This window comes from Eucalyptus grandis, chromosome 10 (genome assembly GCF_016545825.1).
Source record: "Eucalyptus grandis isolate ANBG69807.140 chromosome 10, ASM1654582v1, whole genome shotgun sequence".
Lineage (NCBI taxonomy): Eukaryota > Viridiplantae > Streptophyta > Magnoliopsida > Myrtales > Myrtaceae > Eucalyptus > Eucalyptus grandis.
The window spans coordinates 36,553,512-36,570,766 of NC_052621.1; the positions used below are offsets into that span (position 1 = coordinate 36,553,512).

At 40.2% G+C, this 17,255-nt stretch overlaps 3 protein-coding genes across 3 annotated transcripts; 2 read left to right on the forward strand and 1 right to left on the reverse strand.

The window, feature by feature from the left end:
- Nucleotides 1-6,454: 6,454 nt before the first annotated feature.
- LOC104423103 (60S ribosomal protein L37-3) lies at nt 6,455-8,218 on the reverse strand. Its single transcript, XM_010035569.3, has 4 exons — nt 8,122-8,218; nt 7,876-8,011; nt 6,825-6,926; nt 6,455-6,709 (listed from the first exon to the last, which is right to left on the reverse strand). Exons 1-4 carry the CDS (start codon nt 8,122-8,124, stop codon nt 6,663-6,665), a joined length of 288 nt encoding a protein of 95 aa, XP_010033871.1. The 5' UTR covers nt 8,125-8,218; the 3' UTR covers nt 6,455-6,662.
- Nucleotides 8,219-8,470: 252 nt separating this feature from the next.
- On the forward strand, nt 8,471-13,914 carry LOC104423104 (ATP-dependent DNA helicase DDX11). The gene is given in 10 exon segments (XM_010035570.3): nt 8,471-8,684; nt 9,354-9,919; nt 9,921-10,041; nt 10,119-10,207; nt 10,539-10,889; nt 11,245-11,544; nt 11,648-11,893; nt 12,009-12,230; nt 12,510-13,077; nt 13,528-13,914. Coding segments are annotated over 10 exon segments (2,871 nt in total). The 5' UTR covers nt 8,471-8,500; the 3' UTR covers nt 13,752-13,914.
- A 2,140-nt stretch (nt 13,915-16,054) lies between these two features.
- LOC120288960 lies at nt 16,055-16,972 on the forward strand. Its single transcript, XM_039303300.1, has one exon. It carries the CDS (start codon nt 16,081-16,083, stop codon nt 16,747-16,749), a length of 669 nt encoding a protein of 222 aa, XP_039159234.1. The 5' UTR covers nt 16,055-16,080; the 3' UTR covers nt 16,750-16,972.
- Nucleotides 16,973-17,255: the final 283 nt, after the last annotated feature.

Here is a 17,255-nt window from a genome sequence, read left to right on the forward strand (position 1 = left end):
TTTTCAGCCTCTAGCAAAGTCTTAGCGAGTTCAAAAACCCCGATGACTAATCCTCATTTCAGAACCCAAGTTCATTTCTAGCTAGCCGACCGACCATAAAATGAAGAACAAATGACGAACTTCGAAAGCTCGCATTCAAGAATAAAAACTCACCTTTAGGCCCCTGAATAGGGTAATTCCCCAGCTCAAGCCTCCTCCTCTTCCTCCTCCGGTAGAAAATCACGAAAATGCCGACCCCAACCAGCACGATCAGGCCCCCAATCCCAATCCCCACTATCAGCCCCGCCAGCGCCCCCGGCGGCAACCCATTCGGAGGCACCGGCCCGGTCGCCGCCGGCGGAGGGGAGGCGGGGAGAGGTGGAGTTGGTCGTCGCCGCCGGCGGTGGGGGAGGCAGCGGCGAAGTGGTGTTGGAGCCGCCCGGCGCCGCCGGAGCGGGAGCCGGCGGCGGCGAGGACGACATCGGGGGCCGGGGAGCTCGATGAGTCCGAGGTTGCCCCGGGGGTTTTGCTTAACTTCTCTGTTGGCTAAGGAAAGCGGAAATTACAAAAGTTGATGGGGGAAAAACATGGCAGGTTGTGTTTGGTGTGGACTGAGTGAGAACTGAAAAGCTAGTGAGAGAGAGAGAGAGAAAAATGGGGGGAATAATTTATGGTGGTAAGTATATAAAAAAAGAGAAAAAGAAGTGGGTTCCGTGCTGCAGTGATGTAGCCCCGCCGGAGTTGAATCTTATTATTTATAATATTTTTCTGTTTTTAGTAAAACATCAAAACTTGGAAAACTTAAGTTGAACGAAAGTTGTATTTTCGGTTTGGTTAGTGGCATGCGTCAAGGGGAGGAACGCGCATTCTCTATTAATAGGAATGTCAAAACTTTCGTACAATGCTTAATTAAGCTCTAAAAAAAAATTTGCTCACTTAAATGCCACATCGAAGCAAAATTATTTACTTAAGTACCATTTCTAACCAAATGTCCTATGTTGATTTTTTTAATTTTTTTTCAATTTTATTGCTTTTTTTCTTTAAGACCAACGAGGGTCACTAACAACCCTCCTCGACCATGAAACCCTTTGCCAGCCGCCTCACCTTCGACCACTGTAGCCCTAGGTGAGGCCATCGAAGCCTTGTCGGCTTTGGGCAACCGCAAGTGAGGGTCCTCATGATCTCGCCTGCTACAAGCGAGGCCTCGACGTCATTGGCCAAAGCCTTCGTAGTGAGAGCAAGGCAATGAGAACCCTCACCAACAATTGACAAGGCCCCAGCACCTCACCCAAGGACTTCACAGTCAATGAGGATTTTGTGGCCAGCGAGGATCACTTATGACCCTCACCAGCCCTAAAAAAAAGAAAAAAGAAAAGAAAAATAATAATAAATATTTAAATTTATTAAAATAATATTTTGCAACGGTCACATCAGCTTTTCCAATGGAGCAAATTGGAAAATGATACTTAAGTAATTAATTTTTCAAATTTGTAACTCTCAAGTGAACAAAAAAAAAAATTGACACTTGTATTATTCTTATTAGGGATAATCATGATTCTTGTGTAGAATTGGGAACCGAACCAAATCTACAGCCTAGTTCTCTTCTCATTTCTATGGAGGGAGATTTTGGTACTTGGTTCCTTTTTTTCTAGAACCAATGGTTCCCGGTTCAGTTCTCACTTCTTATAGGAACCGAAACCAAAATTGGACCAGATTCCTAAACCTAAAAGTATTTACGCCTTTTGCTTTTCTTTTTCCCTTTTGCTTTTCTTTTACCTTTTTCTTTTCTTTGTGCCTTTTACCAATGCATTTTGGTTCTTATGGTATTTCTATCATCGAATTCACGAAACATAACCCTAATGGACTCCATCCATTTGTTTAATTGAATCGTGCATATTTGTGGATCAATTCAGTGAGCTCTTTGTAAAGACAAACAAAATATGAATTCGAGTTCATTTCCCATAAGTTGTTATGTAATTTAGTGAGATACCCACCAAGTTAAAGAGTAAAATTTGTTTTGTCTTCCCATTGCTTTATCATTCTTCCCCGAGCAAGTATTTTCTAAATAAAATATTTGGATAGTTTCCAAGGACCGAGATTCATCTTTGTTCTTTTTCCTTTGCTTTTTTTCATGATTATGGCTACAACATACTTATGGTTTTTCTTAAAAGAATGTGGGATGAATGAAATAACCATGGAGAATTCATAGATGAATGATTATCCAAATGCTAAAAAAATGTGAAATTGACAATCAATAGGGTTTCCATATGTTTCTTTTACGAAGTTCTTTTGCCACTGTTCAATCATTTTTAAGAAGCCAAACATGTTCAGCTTGTTCATTATTGTTGCATTCATTTTCGTTTTGTTTAACTAAAAATGAAACCCCAAAAAAAAAAAAATTTCGATCCTATGATCTGTAACGGAATGGGTTCCGAGTTTTAGATTTTGACAAGTAGATTCCAAGTTCCAAGTGGAACCTATAAGGAATCTGAAACCGCTCACTCCTAGTTCTTACCCCAAGCATTTTCGCCTATTGAAAAATAAAGTCCATCAAATTTGGAGAGAGTTCGAATTTACAATTTTGATCTAACCTATAATAGCAACAAAAATGTTTTTCATTAATATGTTAACGTTGTTGTGCGCATATGCGATGTCAACAACTCGGTAATTAGAAAAAAAAAATTGGAGTTACGCATAAAAGTGTAATTAAAGGTCCGTTTATTTCGTTAAAAATAAAATAAAAAATGATATTTATTTTATTTAAAATTAATTAGTTATTATAAAATATTTGCATTGTCAATAATCATTTATATGTAAATATTTTTATGAATGATGAAATATATATATTTTTATTTTTATAGATGATATAAGTGATTATTTTTAAAAAATTAAATAATTTATGTTTTGCGAAATAGAGGGGATCGAAATGTGGGACAAAAGAGATGGACAGTTGATGCACTCACGGGAAAAACGGCGGCGTTTGCATGTCGAAGATTCCATCACGTTGAATGTCGTTAAAGCCTTGTCTGGAAGAGGAAAAGGTTGGGGCAGGGATGGACCACGTCCACGTGGAGGAACGTACTTCGTTCTCTGACAAGACAACCCGTACGATTTGGATCCCAGTGCGCCGAATTAAACCATTCTTCTATCACGTGGAAAGATATTTTTTCTTGTCGACATTTCATCAAAGTCGGCAGCTTATTTTGAGAGGGAAAAAAATGGAATTTTCACTAAAAAACAACAATTTTTTCACCTTTTCTCTGAAAAATTTTGGATATCGAAAACAACACTATTTTAAGTTTAAAAAGTTACGAAAATTTTAAATGATCCGAACGTTCAACATTGAGGTAAAGAAATCATATTTTTAAACATTGCTAAAGAAAGGAAAAAATTTTAAAAAACAAAATATGAATCATACCAACACTCTAGCAAGCATCCTAGTCAAATGATCTACATTTCACGAAATTGTCAATTAAGATTTATTGCACAAAAATAAACATAAGTACGAGTCATCTCACCCGTGTTTTTATGTATATGTTTAATAAGAAACATATTTTTATGATTAAATGATAGTTTCGTACCAATTGAAGCGAAGACGAATGTAAGAACTTTACTCGAGTGAGATAAAAGAACTTGTGATGCCCTAATTGAGAGGCAAAATATACATTTATAATACGAAACTTCATATATTGTAGTGTATATTTACTATTTGATCTAGAAAACATCATAGGGCTGCATGGAAACGTTCCTAAAAAGTGTTTCGGAACACTTTTTTTTTTTTTTTAACAAAAAAAATAAACGCGCGTTTGTTGCATTTAGATTGCTTTTTTTTTGTTCTTTTGTTTTGGAATACAAAAAGAACAAAAAAAAAGAAACAAAAAACTTACTTCTTTGTTCCAAACAATTTTGAAGAAACGTTTCTTCTTCTCTTCTTCCTTTCTTCTTCTTCTTTTTTCTTCTTTTTCTTTCGTCGGTCGCGGGCCTCGGCCATAGCCGGCAACCCCATCGAGGGCCGCGGCGCCGTCGAGGGTCGGCGACCTCGCCGGCCCCTGGTGAGGCCGCCCAAAAGAAAAATAAAAAGAAAGGAAAAAATGAAAAATAAAATAAAATATTAAAAAATTAAAAGAAACAAAAAAGAATAAAATTTACCAAACGTGTTTCGTTCATTTTTATTTCCGAACAAGTTTACCAAATGCGTTTTTTTTTATTCAAAAATTGTTCTAATGACAGACACTTTTTTTATTTTTTGATCTCGGGAACAAAAATGAACAGAAATAAAAACATGCGCGCCCATATTTATTAGAAGGTAATGAGTTATGGCGATGATTCTATTATGCGATGTACGTAAATTAGAGCTAAATGAAAGACAGGTAACAGCGCATTTGGTCTTCACGCAAAGAACGAGGGGTTTAGGGCTCATCTCATATGTCCGATTCAGGTATCCGTCTATCTTATTTTATTGACGCAATTAAAAGATCAGGATTTGTCCCAACCTGTCTTTTATTCCATGATCGATAGCAACTCGACTTACGGCACTTTTTCCATTGACCGAAAGAAATATATTAGGACTAAGTGATGGGCATCTTATCATATTCTAGCATTATTTTGGTACACGGTATTAGCTGGAGAACATATCCTATGCATTACATGTGACCAAACACACTCAAAACGTGACTTTCTATAGATTGAAGCCCTGGTCCATCTCAACTACGATTTTAGAAAAGTGGATTCAAGCATTAACGACGGTCGTACTCAAATTTGTTGTGATGGGTAATATTCTTTGGGTGCTTTTCGATTTTTTGCTGCATTTTCATTTTCAAGTCGTTTTCAAGTGTTAGAGAAGACCAAGTTATCTGTTTGCTAGCAACCCAACAGTGTAACATGATTGGACCTTTACGTAGATTGTCTAAAAGATCTTAAACATATTGTACAACAGCCAATACATTTTAATTTGATCAATATAGTCATAAACCTTTGATAATTTGTTAATATTGCCGAAAATCACATTGTTACAAATTCTTTTAAAATGTTTTGGATTTCTTCTATATTTCATTTCTTTTCTTTTCGTTTTCATATATCTTTCGTTGGTCGCTAAGTCTTGGCAATGGCTATGATGCCCTCATCAATCATAGGGTGATTGGTGATGAGGGCAACCCTCACCCCTAGTTGCTCAACGCAACCCTCGCCAAGCCTCACCTATGGGTGACCAATGGAGTGAAATAAGGGGGAAAAAAAAAAAGAGAGAAAAAGGAAAGAAAAAAAGGGAAAATTTTAATTTTTAAAAAAATTTGAAACTGTTGAAGTCATCGATGATTTCCGATAAAATTGACAAATAATTACAAATTTAAAATTAAATTAATCAAATTAACAAGTTTAGGACTACATTTGCAACTAGAGCATCTTGATTTTTATTTTTTTTGGTTGAAGAATAATTTTTTGTTGGACCACTATAATTTATTTGTCTTCAAACTCTATGCATAAGTTTAGCTGTTGTGCTAGTGTCGTACAGGGTGGGATCAAATGTATTCAACACATAAGAACTCGCGGTTGGGTAGTGCTCACGAAGTTTTCCAGTGTCGTTATCCACGAATTGCCCTCTGGACTTAAATGGATATCTTTCAACTCGTCTCCATGATTATCGACCAAAAAAAAAAAAAACTCGTCTCCATGATCAAGTCTCTTAAAAGGTCGATCAGACATGTGCTCTCGGGCCCACGATGGTGGGCCTTAAGAACACTATCATAGTTCAAGACGGTGATGACCAAGCAAATTCGTGCTCGGAAACATGAATGGACCAAGCTATGGTCCCGTCGACAGAGAATGGGGAACAATGCTGAAGTAGCACTCGCGCAAATCAATTATATCTCAAGGCAACCGTGGTCAAGCCTATGTTTCTGCGACGAGTTTCTAGTACAGGATATGCAACCGGAGAAAAAAAAATCATAAACCCTACACATCTTTTGAGTAATGGACAATTTGATAAACGCTAGCCTCTTATTGAACACAAGTAAAACCGCCATTAAAACGATATTGCATAAGCCACCTGGGTAAGAAGAAGCTAAGAGATCAAGGTCATCGATTATCTCTCAATGCATCTTTCTTTCATTACACGACACAACCTTGTTATCACCCTCCTAGCAAAACCTAATACCCTCCAAGTGCAACATGCGGTGCACCGTAACAAGGGGCACCACCAAGCACTGGATCGGGTTGGTGGTTGTGAATTTTTAATGGCCCTTACCCTAAACCCTAAAACTATATCTTCCAAAATAATACATATTTACTAGTGACAATCCGAACCAAAGAGGGCATTCGCCAATACCGCATGTCATCTGTTGAATGAGAGACGGCCCACTTACCGATTTCAATGTCACAATTCTTGCAAAAACCAAACATTGGGTTAAACTGTCACACTAGTATTTTGATTTCGATATCCTATTCATTTGCACAGGAAGATGAATATGATAATAAGAACCTAACTGAAGAAACATTAAATTGAGTTCTAGAAAAACAGTAGGCTTAATCTCTGCTCATTCAAAATTGTAAACAATGCCACAGTAGATGAAACAAAAACAAAGCAAATTAAAGGGGCAACTATATAAGCCAAAAAGTTTCCTGCGCCCAGATATGAATGACTAAATCCTTCAAAATAACATGATTTTGCCCCAAAATGATCACAATAATTAAGCAGTAGCTGCTCCTGCATGCTTCCTTGGTGCAGCTTCAGTACCTGCATCACAACCATCAGCTCCATAAATCAGCAAAAACCAAAAAATTCCACCCAAGTGCAAAAAGAAACATAATCTGCAAAGACAATCAAATATCGTAAGAGTGAAGCCAATTACCTTCTCTGAAACCACTCTTGAACCTGCGAGGAACATTGCGGAGATACCTCATCCTACCAGTTCCTGTGGTCTTCCTTCGGATTGCCTTCACACTCCAGTTATCTAAAAATAGCGATTAAACACAACTCAAGGTGAGAAAAGAAGATTTGCACGTACCATATGCTATTGCAAGGAAGTAAACAATAAGTAACCTCATCACAAGCTCACAACTTGTATGGTGGAAAGAGAAAGCGAGAGCAGGGTCTTAAAGCAAACAACAGAACCTAACCTAGGTCGAAGAATTTGTACATGATGATTTTTATATTCATAATTTCCTTCTCAGAGAACCATTTTCAGAGCACAATCTCTCTTTTTATTTGTGCAAAACCCAGCTGAAAGTCAATTCCCTTTTGTTCTTCTCCCACCCCAGGAATGGGAGAATACATCAAGGTGAAGCAAGATTTCTACATATGGAAGTCAGAGATGAGAATAGAACTACAATGAAGCAACACAATAGCGTAACACACTCTCAGTTGAGACAGTTCTTGACTACCACAGTGCATACAAAAAGTTCTGAGATAAGCCATTCGCCGTAAAGGAAACCAATAATTTCATACTTATTCTCTCTTTGCACTGATGTTTTACTGATTTTTCGATCACTTAACTTTTCATACAACTATGATTATGACAAGGTCTCTACTCATACACACCTACAAACTCTCGACCGTAAATTCAACTTACACACAGCTCCACCCACCAAATGTTCCTTCGACCTTGCAAGCAAACTACAATAAGCCTATACGCACGAAGAACCAGATAATTCGCGCAACGAATCAACTCAATCGCCGGACTGATTCTCTCCTCGGTACCTCACATTTGAATCTCCCTCCCTCCCTCCTCGTCTCCCCATACATCGATAAGCAACTAATCAAGACCAGATACAGCTCGTGCTCTACGCATACTAATGAAGCTCCACATGACGAAAGGAAAAATGCAAAACACCGATCGCAAGCGCGCGCCGCCATTTGCTCCGATCAAATTCTAAAGAGACGGGAATACGACGGGTACATACACTTCCTCTTGCGGGCGGAGGGGAAGCCGCAGGCACCGCAGCGGCTCTTCTGGAGGTGGAAGCTGCGCCGCCCACACCTCACGCACAGCGTGTGCGTCTTGTTCCTTCGCTTACCGAAGCTCCCCGTTCCCTTACCCTGCAAAGACAAAGCATCCGCAGCGTTCGCTTTCTCAGTGATTCGCCATTAGCCGAGACAGATCTCACTCCATGCTCAAGCTAGAGAGAGAGAGAGAGAGAGGAGCTCACCATGGCGCCGACGAGGAGGAGGACGAAGGAGAAACCCTAATCTGTCTGGCGAAGAGCGGCGGGCGAAGGAGGTTTTATATCTCCTCGAGCGAAAGTGGAGAGGTCTTTAGGGTTTGCATCGATCGCCGAGCTGGGCCATGGGAGCGGGAGAGATTGAGCAGGAAATGGGCCTGAAAATGGGCCGCGAGTAAGCCCATTCGTGTTTTGGGCTCGAGTCTAGCCCATTTAAAGCTTGATGGGCCCGCTCTCGCTCTGGCGGGAAGAGACGACGTCTCTTTAAAAAAATCTTTAAAAAAAGAAAAGAAAGACCTCCAAAGCGCGCGCGATTCTGTCACCGTCGCGGGGGATATCGGGCTCGCGCCGTCGCCGCCGAGGATCGATGAGTTCGCCGGCGGCGGGAGCTGAGCAGCCGGCGGAGGCGGAGGAGATGCGAAAGAAGGGAGGAGGAGATGGGAGGTTTCCGGCGTTCCCGTACGAGCCTTACTCGATTCAGGTCGATTTCATGAGCGCTCTCTACTCTTCCCTCGAGCGGGGCGGCATCTCCATGCTCGAGAGCCCCACAGGTCTCTCTCTCAATCTCTCTCTCTCTCTCTCTCTCTCTCTCTCTCTCTCTCTCTAGGCCTCCTCATTCTGCGATCTTCAACTTCGAGCGTGCGTTACTCGCGGTTGTTCGTGCGAGCCGCTCGGATTGGAACTGGCGCGATGTTTTCCTCGTCTCGGTCGATGTTTGATTGCGAGCGACGGCGTGATTCGTTGTTTGGGCGAGGAATTCAGACGTGAGCTGAGGTTGTTGTGATGATCTTTGATTTTGCGATTGCGGATAGACCTCGCGATGAGCTGATTGTTTTGTGAAATGTTGTTTCACTTACCTCTTACCCCTTTCATCGATTAGGAAAGGAATGCTGATTCTTCACCTTTCTAGTGTAGTTGGCCTGGACGCGTTTGCAATGTTCACATGTTTCCTGTGTACGAGATGTAATATCTGAAAGCCCTGTCAAGATCTTATTTTTACGTTCTTTTTATTAACTTTTTCTTTCATCTGTTTAAAATTAATCTGCAGCTAGTTTAGTTAGGTTAGACGGCGGCACTTATGTTCTTTTGATGGGTGTGTTCAGGAATTTACTTGCCTATGTCTGTGAGGTAGTGATACTTAAGAGTCTAATACTATCTTCTCTAACTTCATTTTCTGCTAACAGTTTTGGGTTGCTGATAAGAATTTTTGGTGCTCATAGGAACTGGTAAAACCTTAAGCATCATTTGTAGTGCATTGCAGTGGCTAGTCGATCAGAAAGAGAAGCAGAAGTCCAAAGTTAAAGTCGGATCTGATAAAAATGGAGCAGAGTCTGTGTCCAATCCTGGTTCAGACGATGAACCTGACTGGATGAGAAATTTTGTCCACAGTACGGAAAACCAAGGAGAGGATAAGAAGAAAGAGAAATTTGGAGTAGGATTCGGCAAAAAAGGTGAAAGACGGAAGGGAGAAAGTAACAGAGACTTACTTTCCAGAGATGGTAAGAGAGGGAATGGTGAATGCTCTGGAGAGTTTATCTCTGAGAGTGCTGAGAAGGAAAGATTTCAGACCATGAAAAGGTGTGAGAAAATGCAAAGTGGGAAAGGTGCAGTGGAATCAAATGATGACGAGTTTTTGTTGGAGGAATATGAGAGTGAAGAGGAAGAGAGCATTAGTGGTGTAAGATCAAAGAGAAAGGTTGGTGGGGTTTCTGTTAGTTCCTCAAGTGATGAGGATGAAGCAGCAAAAGGTTCTGATGAGGAGGAGGAAGAGGGTCTTAAGATTTACTTTTTGTAGTCGGACGCATTCTCAACTCTCACAGTTTGTAAAAGAGCTTAGAAAGACTGCTTTTGCAGATGAGATAAACGCTGTGTGCTTAGGCTCCAGGAAGAACTTCTGCATCAATGAAGGTACTTAGCATGATAATATATAGAATAGACCATTTTGTGCTTCATACCGTATGCTTATCTGATGGAGGATCTTTCAGAGGTTCTAAAACTCGGGAACTCTACTCGTATCAATGAACGCTGCTTGGAGCTTCAAAAGAAAAAGAAAAATGATGTCTCTAAAATCAAGGTATCATTTGTCTGTACGGTTTTGTACTTTCTTTTTCTCATATTGATGTCTTTGGATCTAGCTCATCCATCAATTAGCTGCATTGCACATCTTGAGATTCTACAAGAAGGAAGAAAAAGTCTGCATATTTCCTGCTAAGCTTTGAATCTTTACATCATCTTTCCAAAAGCTACAGTTGTCAAAAGCCAGAATTTCTTTGACCATAGTTTCCCAAAGTTTGAGAGCCATCACTTCTGTTGTTAGTCCGTTTCTTTTTCAGCTGTTATTTCAATGTAGCATAAACTATTCCAGCACGCTGAACCACGACATTGCTTGTTTTATAACATTTCAGAACTTAGGTGCAGGAAGAGTGAGGCGGACAAAGGCAGTTTCTGGATGCCCAATGCTTAGGAAACACAAGCTACAGAGGCAATTTAAGGAACAGTTGTCTCAACGAGGGGCCTTAGACATTGAAGAACTAGTTAACCTTGGAAGTTCTCTGGGGACTTGTCCATATTATGGTGCCAGAAGCATGGTCCCTGCTGCTGATCTCGTGGTTCTCCCATATCAGTCTCTTCTATCAAAATCTTCTCGAGAGTCTCTTGGACTAAACTTGAAGAATAATGTTGTTATTATAGACGAGGCTCACAATTTGGCTGATTCACTCATCAGCATGTATGATGCAAAAGTAACCTTGTCGCAGGTGAGTAAAAAAAGAACCTTGGCTGTTACTCCGCAACTTCAAATTACTCGACATAGGTTCTTGTTGTACCTCCAGATCATGACTAAAAGTTCATTGTTTCTACATAGATTGACTGTCATCTTCTTATCAACCTTAAGGCAACAATCAACCTTGCTTTATTAGTGATAGGTTGACGAACGGCCTTGCTTATTAGTATGCATATGTGGAGATCAGCAACTTGCATATCTAAACATAGAATAGACATCTAATAGCGAAGCCAAAATAGCCTCAATGGAACTCTTTTCATGGGAAGCTTTCATAGTTTTTCTTTTACCTGCATAGCAACTTAATTTACTCAGTTTATTGTCTTTTACAGCTGGAGGATGTGCATTGCCATCTAGAGATGTACCTAGAAAGATTCTTCAATCTCCTGGGACCTGGCAATCGGAGATATATCCAAACACTAATGGTCATTACTCGGGCTTTCATGGGAGCTCTAAATGAGAAGAATAGAGATAATTTGGATACACCCGATAATGCGGATAATCTTCCTGCAGGAAAAATTACCATCGCTTCTTCTATGGCCATCAATGATTTCCTATTCACTCTAAATATAGACAACATAAACTTCGTTAAGTTGCAGCATTATTTGAAGGAAAGCAATATCATTCACAAGGTAAAAATTTAGTCCCTAGCTTCTTGTTTTGCTTTCTTGGTGCCTTTCTTTTTCCTTGTTCCCTAGTAGATTTTTCTCATATTTTATTGATATATTATCCTAGGTCTGTGGGTATGGCAATAGAATGGCAACTCTGCAAGCAAGCTCCACCTTCAATGATAGTGCATCTTGTGGAGAGGATATGAGCACTTTATCCAATTTCCGAGCATTTGCAGATATGTTACTATCTCTTACCAATAAGAACGCTGATGGAAGGATAATTGTGTCAAAGGCTAAAAAAACACTCTCTGGGCGACAAGGTGGATATATCAAATTTGTGATGCTCACTGGAGAGAAGATATTCTCTGAGGTCTGCTTTGAATTGCTAGCTTTGAATGCCTGATTTTCCTGGTGAATACTTGTACAAAAAAGATTTTCCTGGTGAATATTTAGATGCCACAAAGCTAAACTTATTACCTTTGTAGATTGCAGATCAGGCCCATGCTGTCATATTGGCTGGAGGAACTTTGCAACCTATAGAAGAAACAAGAGAACGCCTGTTTCCATGGTTATCCTCGGAGATGTTGGACTTCTTTTCTTGCAGTCATATTGTTCCTCCAGAAAGCATTTTACCAGTTGCAGTCTCTCGTGGCCCTTCTGGTCGGGTCTTGGATTTCAGCTACAGCACAAGAAGCTCCTTGGCCACGGTAAGGATAGAATGTTTTCCATCGGTCGTTCACAATGAAATTGGTTTCATGTGCTAGTGATCTAAGTATCTCCGTCAATTAGTTGAAGGATAGGATGTACTGTTGTCATACTCCTGTTGCCTAATAAATCAGTGATTTTCGAACTTTGTCCTGAGTTAGCAAAAATATCATGGTGCTTAGGAATTTCCAGTCTCTTTGCAGTTATCTGACTGCTTTATTCCTGGAAGGTGCTCTTAGTGGCTGCTGTTAAAAACTGTGTTGATTGCTTCTAATTTTCAGATAGAGGAGCTGGGGCTATTACTCTGCAATTTGATCTCTGTAGTTCCTGAAGGAATTGTCGTATTCTTCTCTTCGTTTGAATATGAAGAAAAGGTCTATAATGCATGGAAGGTTTCTGGCATTCTCGACAGGATGCAGAAGAAAAAGTGCGTATTTAGGGAACCTAGGAAAAACACAGATGTAGAATCGGTTCTCCAAAAATACAAGGAGAGTATTAACAATTTAGCTCAGTGCAATTCAGTAGATGCAGCTCCTCAAAATGGTGCACTTTTCTTCGCCATAGTTGGTGGAAAGGTATCAGAGGGCATCAACTTCAGTGATGGGATGGGTAGATGCATTGTTATGGTTGGGTTGCCTTACCCTAACCCATCCGACATAGAATTAATGGAGAGGGTGAAACATATTGAGGGTCTAGGAGATGGCAATGCTATTTCAAATCTCAGCTTGTCCAATGATGAGCTTTACGTGGGAGATGTTCAAGCTGGATTCAACATTCTGAGAAGCTGTGGCCACAGAGGAAAAGAGTACTATGAAAATCTTTGTTTCAAAGCTATAAATCAATCAATTGGTATGTTCTAACTCCTCTTTCTTCTAAAAATTGCTCAATTGCTGAACTGCAATGATGTCTAAGCAAGCTTCATGGTCCTTTATTGTATTTCTAGATTGAAGAAGTTTTATGGACTGTATTCTTCATTAACGTCAAAGATATTATTTCAGTATTATAGATATTCAGATAATATTCATCTTCATTCCAGATTCTATTGTGCTTATCAGAAGGTCCTGTTTTATGTCTGTGACTCTATGCCAGAGACCCTATAAGATGATTCTGCTTGCATTTTCTTGTCCTCGATGAAGTTGCACTGCTTCACATTGCCCCCTTTAGCAAATTCTTTTGAAGAATCATACCAATCCCGGTTTTTAGTTGGTGATGGGAAAGGCTAACCTCTTTTGTTTGCGTATACAACTCTGAGAAATTCTATCCAGAACTGACTCTACTTCTTTGTTCACCATATTTTAGGTAGAGCCATCCGACATGCAGATGACTATGCAGCAATTTTGTTGGTTGACAAACGATATGCATCGGATCCCTTGAGAAGAAGTAATCCATGCCCAACTGACAGGCTCCCAAAATGGATCAAGGACAGTCTCGTCCCAAGGACAAACAACTATGGTGAAGTTCATAGGTTGCTACATCAGTTTTTCAAGTTCAACAAGAGCAGAGGTGGTCATAAGAATAAATGACATGCTGCTGCCTACTTTTTCAAATGCTGTCTTGAGTCGATTGTGTACATAGCATATACTCCGGATATCTTGTGCCTGTTGGGTTTTGGCTGCTACGACATGATTCTGCCAGTGACTTTGGCAACTCTTGGATGATGCAATGGAAAGAAGATACCAGTGGCAATGGATCTCTCACACTGATTATAGTCACAGATAATTAATTTGTTTCGTTAAATAGAGTAGAGAAGCTCTTTCTTTCTCCTCTCAAAACATGAAGCCAATGTAGTCAAGGAGCCACTGATGTAGCTGTAAGGAACTTTCCAACCCCGGTATGATTTACTACTGAGGATTGAGATTGTCTAATATATCATTAAGGCTAGCACCATGCAACTTTTGGTCGCTCTGCCTCGTTCTTCATTTGCACTTTAATTTGCGGAGAAAAATATAAACGTTCTCTTCGGCCATCTTGCAACTTCCTCCAAGAGCCATGTTATGCTAGAGATAATAGGCTGGCTCTAGTGGATGGACTTGCGGCAGCAAAGCTTGTCAGAATATGTATTTTAAGCATTTATTGCATAAACCCTACCTTACTTCGCTTCTTGTGCTTATCATCTGATGTCAGAGAGGGCAAATGTAAACGCAAAGCGTTTACTTAGCAATAGTGAACACAAATGAACGAGAAAGTGGTGTGTCCATCACTGCACGTGCATTCTCTGAAGCCTGGAAAGGAAAAGTAATGCTGTTGAGGTGAAATGACCGCAGAATAAATAAAGGCTTCGCTGTGTTCGGTTGCAGATATCAGTCAGTTCAGTGTTCTCTCTGGGTTTTCTTGCTTCCTCATTAAAGGCTAGCATTAATAGCCCATGTACTGCAATGGCCTTTTCTTTGGCACAAGATCAAAGCCGTGCCATCTAATCCAAGAAAGCTTGATTCAAGCATGAACTTCGTCCGGCGCTGTTGGGTCATATGGGATTCACATAAAGCTATCCCAAACAACTGTAATTAATAAATTGGGTCTACGCAACCTAGGTCTGGCTATTCGACCAAAAAAAAAAAACTAGGTCTGGCTAGCAAAATAATTTCACTATGAGAAAGGTTTAAGATACAAATTTGATCACTTGACATGATTGCATGCAACTTTCATGTCTAACTTCAAAGAGATGTCTCAAGATCATTGTTTACATAATTCTGCAGCCTGTCACGATGACATGCTAGCCCGCGTTAGAGAACTTTCAGCATGGCAACTGATGAGAAAGTGACCATTATGCATGACGTTAATAATGGGTTTATCCTCAAATCGACTAGGATTTGGTCCCAACTAGGGTTCATGGACCTTCATTACGATAAAGTGCAGTAATTTTCACTTTCAGTGCTGCTGCTTAGACGGCAGCAACTAAGTAATATAATGCCAATTCTTGCCACCAAGTCCCAAGAGGTTCTTGTTCTGGAATTTATCACAACCTCCTCATAATTATTTAGCCTGAAGGAGTAAGAACATAAATTATATCCAGCAACTGAATTTTCCTACCTGATGACCATCTCATGCCTCGTGTTGTTTTGTAGATGAAAGATCATATCTATATCTTGGAAGCATTCCATTGCTCGACGTGTAACTCATTAACTTCAAGGCTGTCCCTCGGGCCAAGTAATCATATCAGCAAAAGACAGGCCTATTCAATTCTTGATGATGACCATTCAGTGAGTAGGTTTTTGGGTCCAAAAAAATGGATCCCAGCAATGAAGTGCTGGAATTCATGTATTCATTCAGTGAGTATGTGTGTATTTTTTTAAGATAAAGACAATGCTTTTGTATAATTAGCTTTTACCACCTCTTGCCTTTACCTTTGCATCTTCATCAATGCCACCGAGCTTTAGACAAACCAGCGGTCAAAAACAAAAGATGTTATGATTACTGCCGGAGACCTCCCAAGCATCTTTAACATTAAATTTCTTGTATCTTTTTGCTAAAATATAATACAGTGCCCATAACATTTACTAAAGCAATCTTCTGCTTGGTGGCCTGTACCACTTAGGCCTTTAAGCCTTCATAAATGCGGTACTGTGATCTCTCATCAGATTGATCAGACGGTCACCAACAATTTAAGAAGGGCATTTTTCTAGACACAGAGAATGAGAAAGCAAACAGACAAAATTCTCGTGTGGGGACAAAAAGAGAGCCCAGAAAACCAAAAATCTCTTAAAGACTCCTATTGCTTCTGTCTCCAAGTAACCCCGAGAAATTTTCCTCTGTCGTCTTCTCTCATCTCTGTCCTCTCCTGATCACCATACTCATATAAAACACTGAAAAGAACAGAAGCAAAAGAAGAAACCGACCAGTCCGGTGTAGAAAATGTTGCTAAGAGACTCCATTGAGAAGACCAAGAAGTTCTTCAACGAGACCCTCGTAAATCTCAAGTCTTTCTTCTTCGGAGGCTACCAAAAGCTGCCCAAGCCACCCTCTTTCCACCCATTTTCTTGTGGCAGCAGCAGACAGAAAGACACCCAGATAGAAAAGTTTTATGCTGATTTCTGCAACGAGTGGGGGTGTGATCTTGACAAAGGCAGGACCAGAATTCAGAAGGATGCCAAAGTGCAGGTGAAGGATGGTGAAGATTCATGCAGTGACACAGCTACGAAGCATGTGAATCATCAGAGCCCTGTCGAGAACAAGCAACAAGAAGTGGAAGGAGATAGAGAAAAGACAGACAAGAAGAAGAAGAAGAAAGTGGTGGGTTCCAAGTCTGCGGAAACAGAGGAAACAGAGAGGTCGAATGCAGCCGGGTTAGTGCTGGCAAAGAGAATGAAAGAGCTGGAGATGATGGACGTGAGCGATGTGGATCATGTTCTGGACATAGAGGAGGCGCTGCACTATTACTCCCGTCTCAAGAGCCCTGTCTATGTGGAGATTGTCGACAAGTTCTTCACGGACATGTACTCTGATTTCTCTCCCACTCCACAACAACAACCCTCTCTTCGCACCACCAAATCCAAAAAGAGACTTGGGTCCGTCAGGTTTTAGATTGGCTCGTTATATCATGATTGGCCCTCTCCTTTCTTGTGCATAGGATTTTGATTTAGCCTTTCTTTTTTTCTTTTTGGGTTTTATCTTGTCATTTGAATGTGGGATTTGCGACCCTTGCAATTTGGTTTGTCATGTGGCACTCTTAGATCTTTACTCATTCCAAATTTGATTGCTTCAATCTGTCATCTACGCTAGAAAAAGAAGTTTCTCCCTTGTGGCCTATGCGATCTTCTAGCTTTCGAGGCATCTTTGGAATTTCAGACAATCATGCTTAAAAGTTGGTAATTTTTAAATTTGTGTTGGTAAATCTTATATAAAATAGTAAGTTAAGAAAACCCATGATGGTAGAACGTGAATTCTCCATATACCTAGTCACTTTTCAACGTGGTTAGTAACTTGTAATGCAAAGGATGAACTCGGCATGAAATGGCGAGTTCGTTCTTGGACAAAAAGGTTATCAAGCCTGTTCCATGCACTTAAAGCATCCAATTCTTGAACTGCTG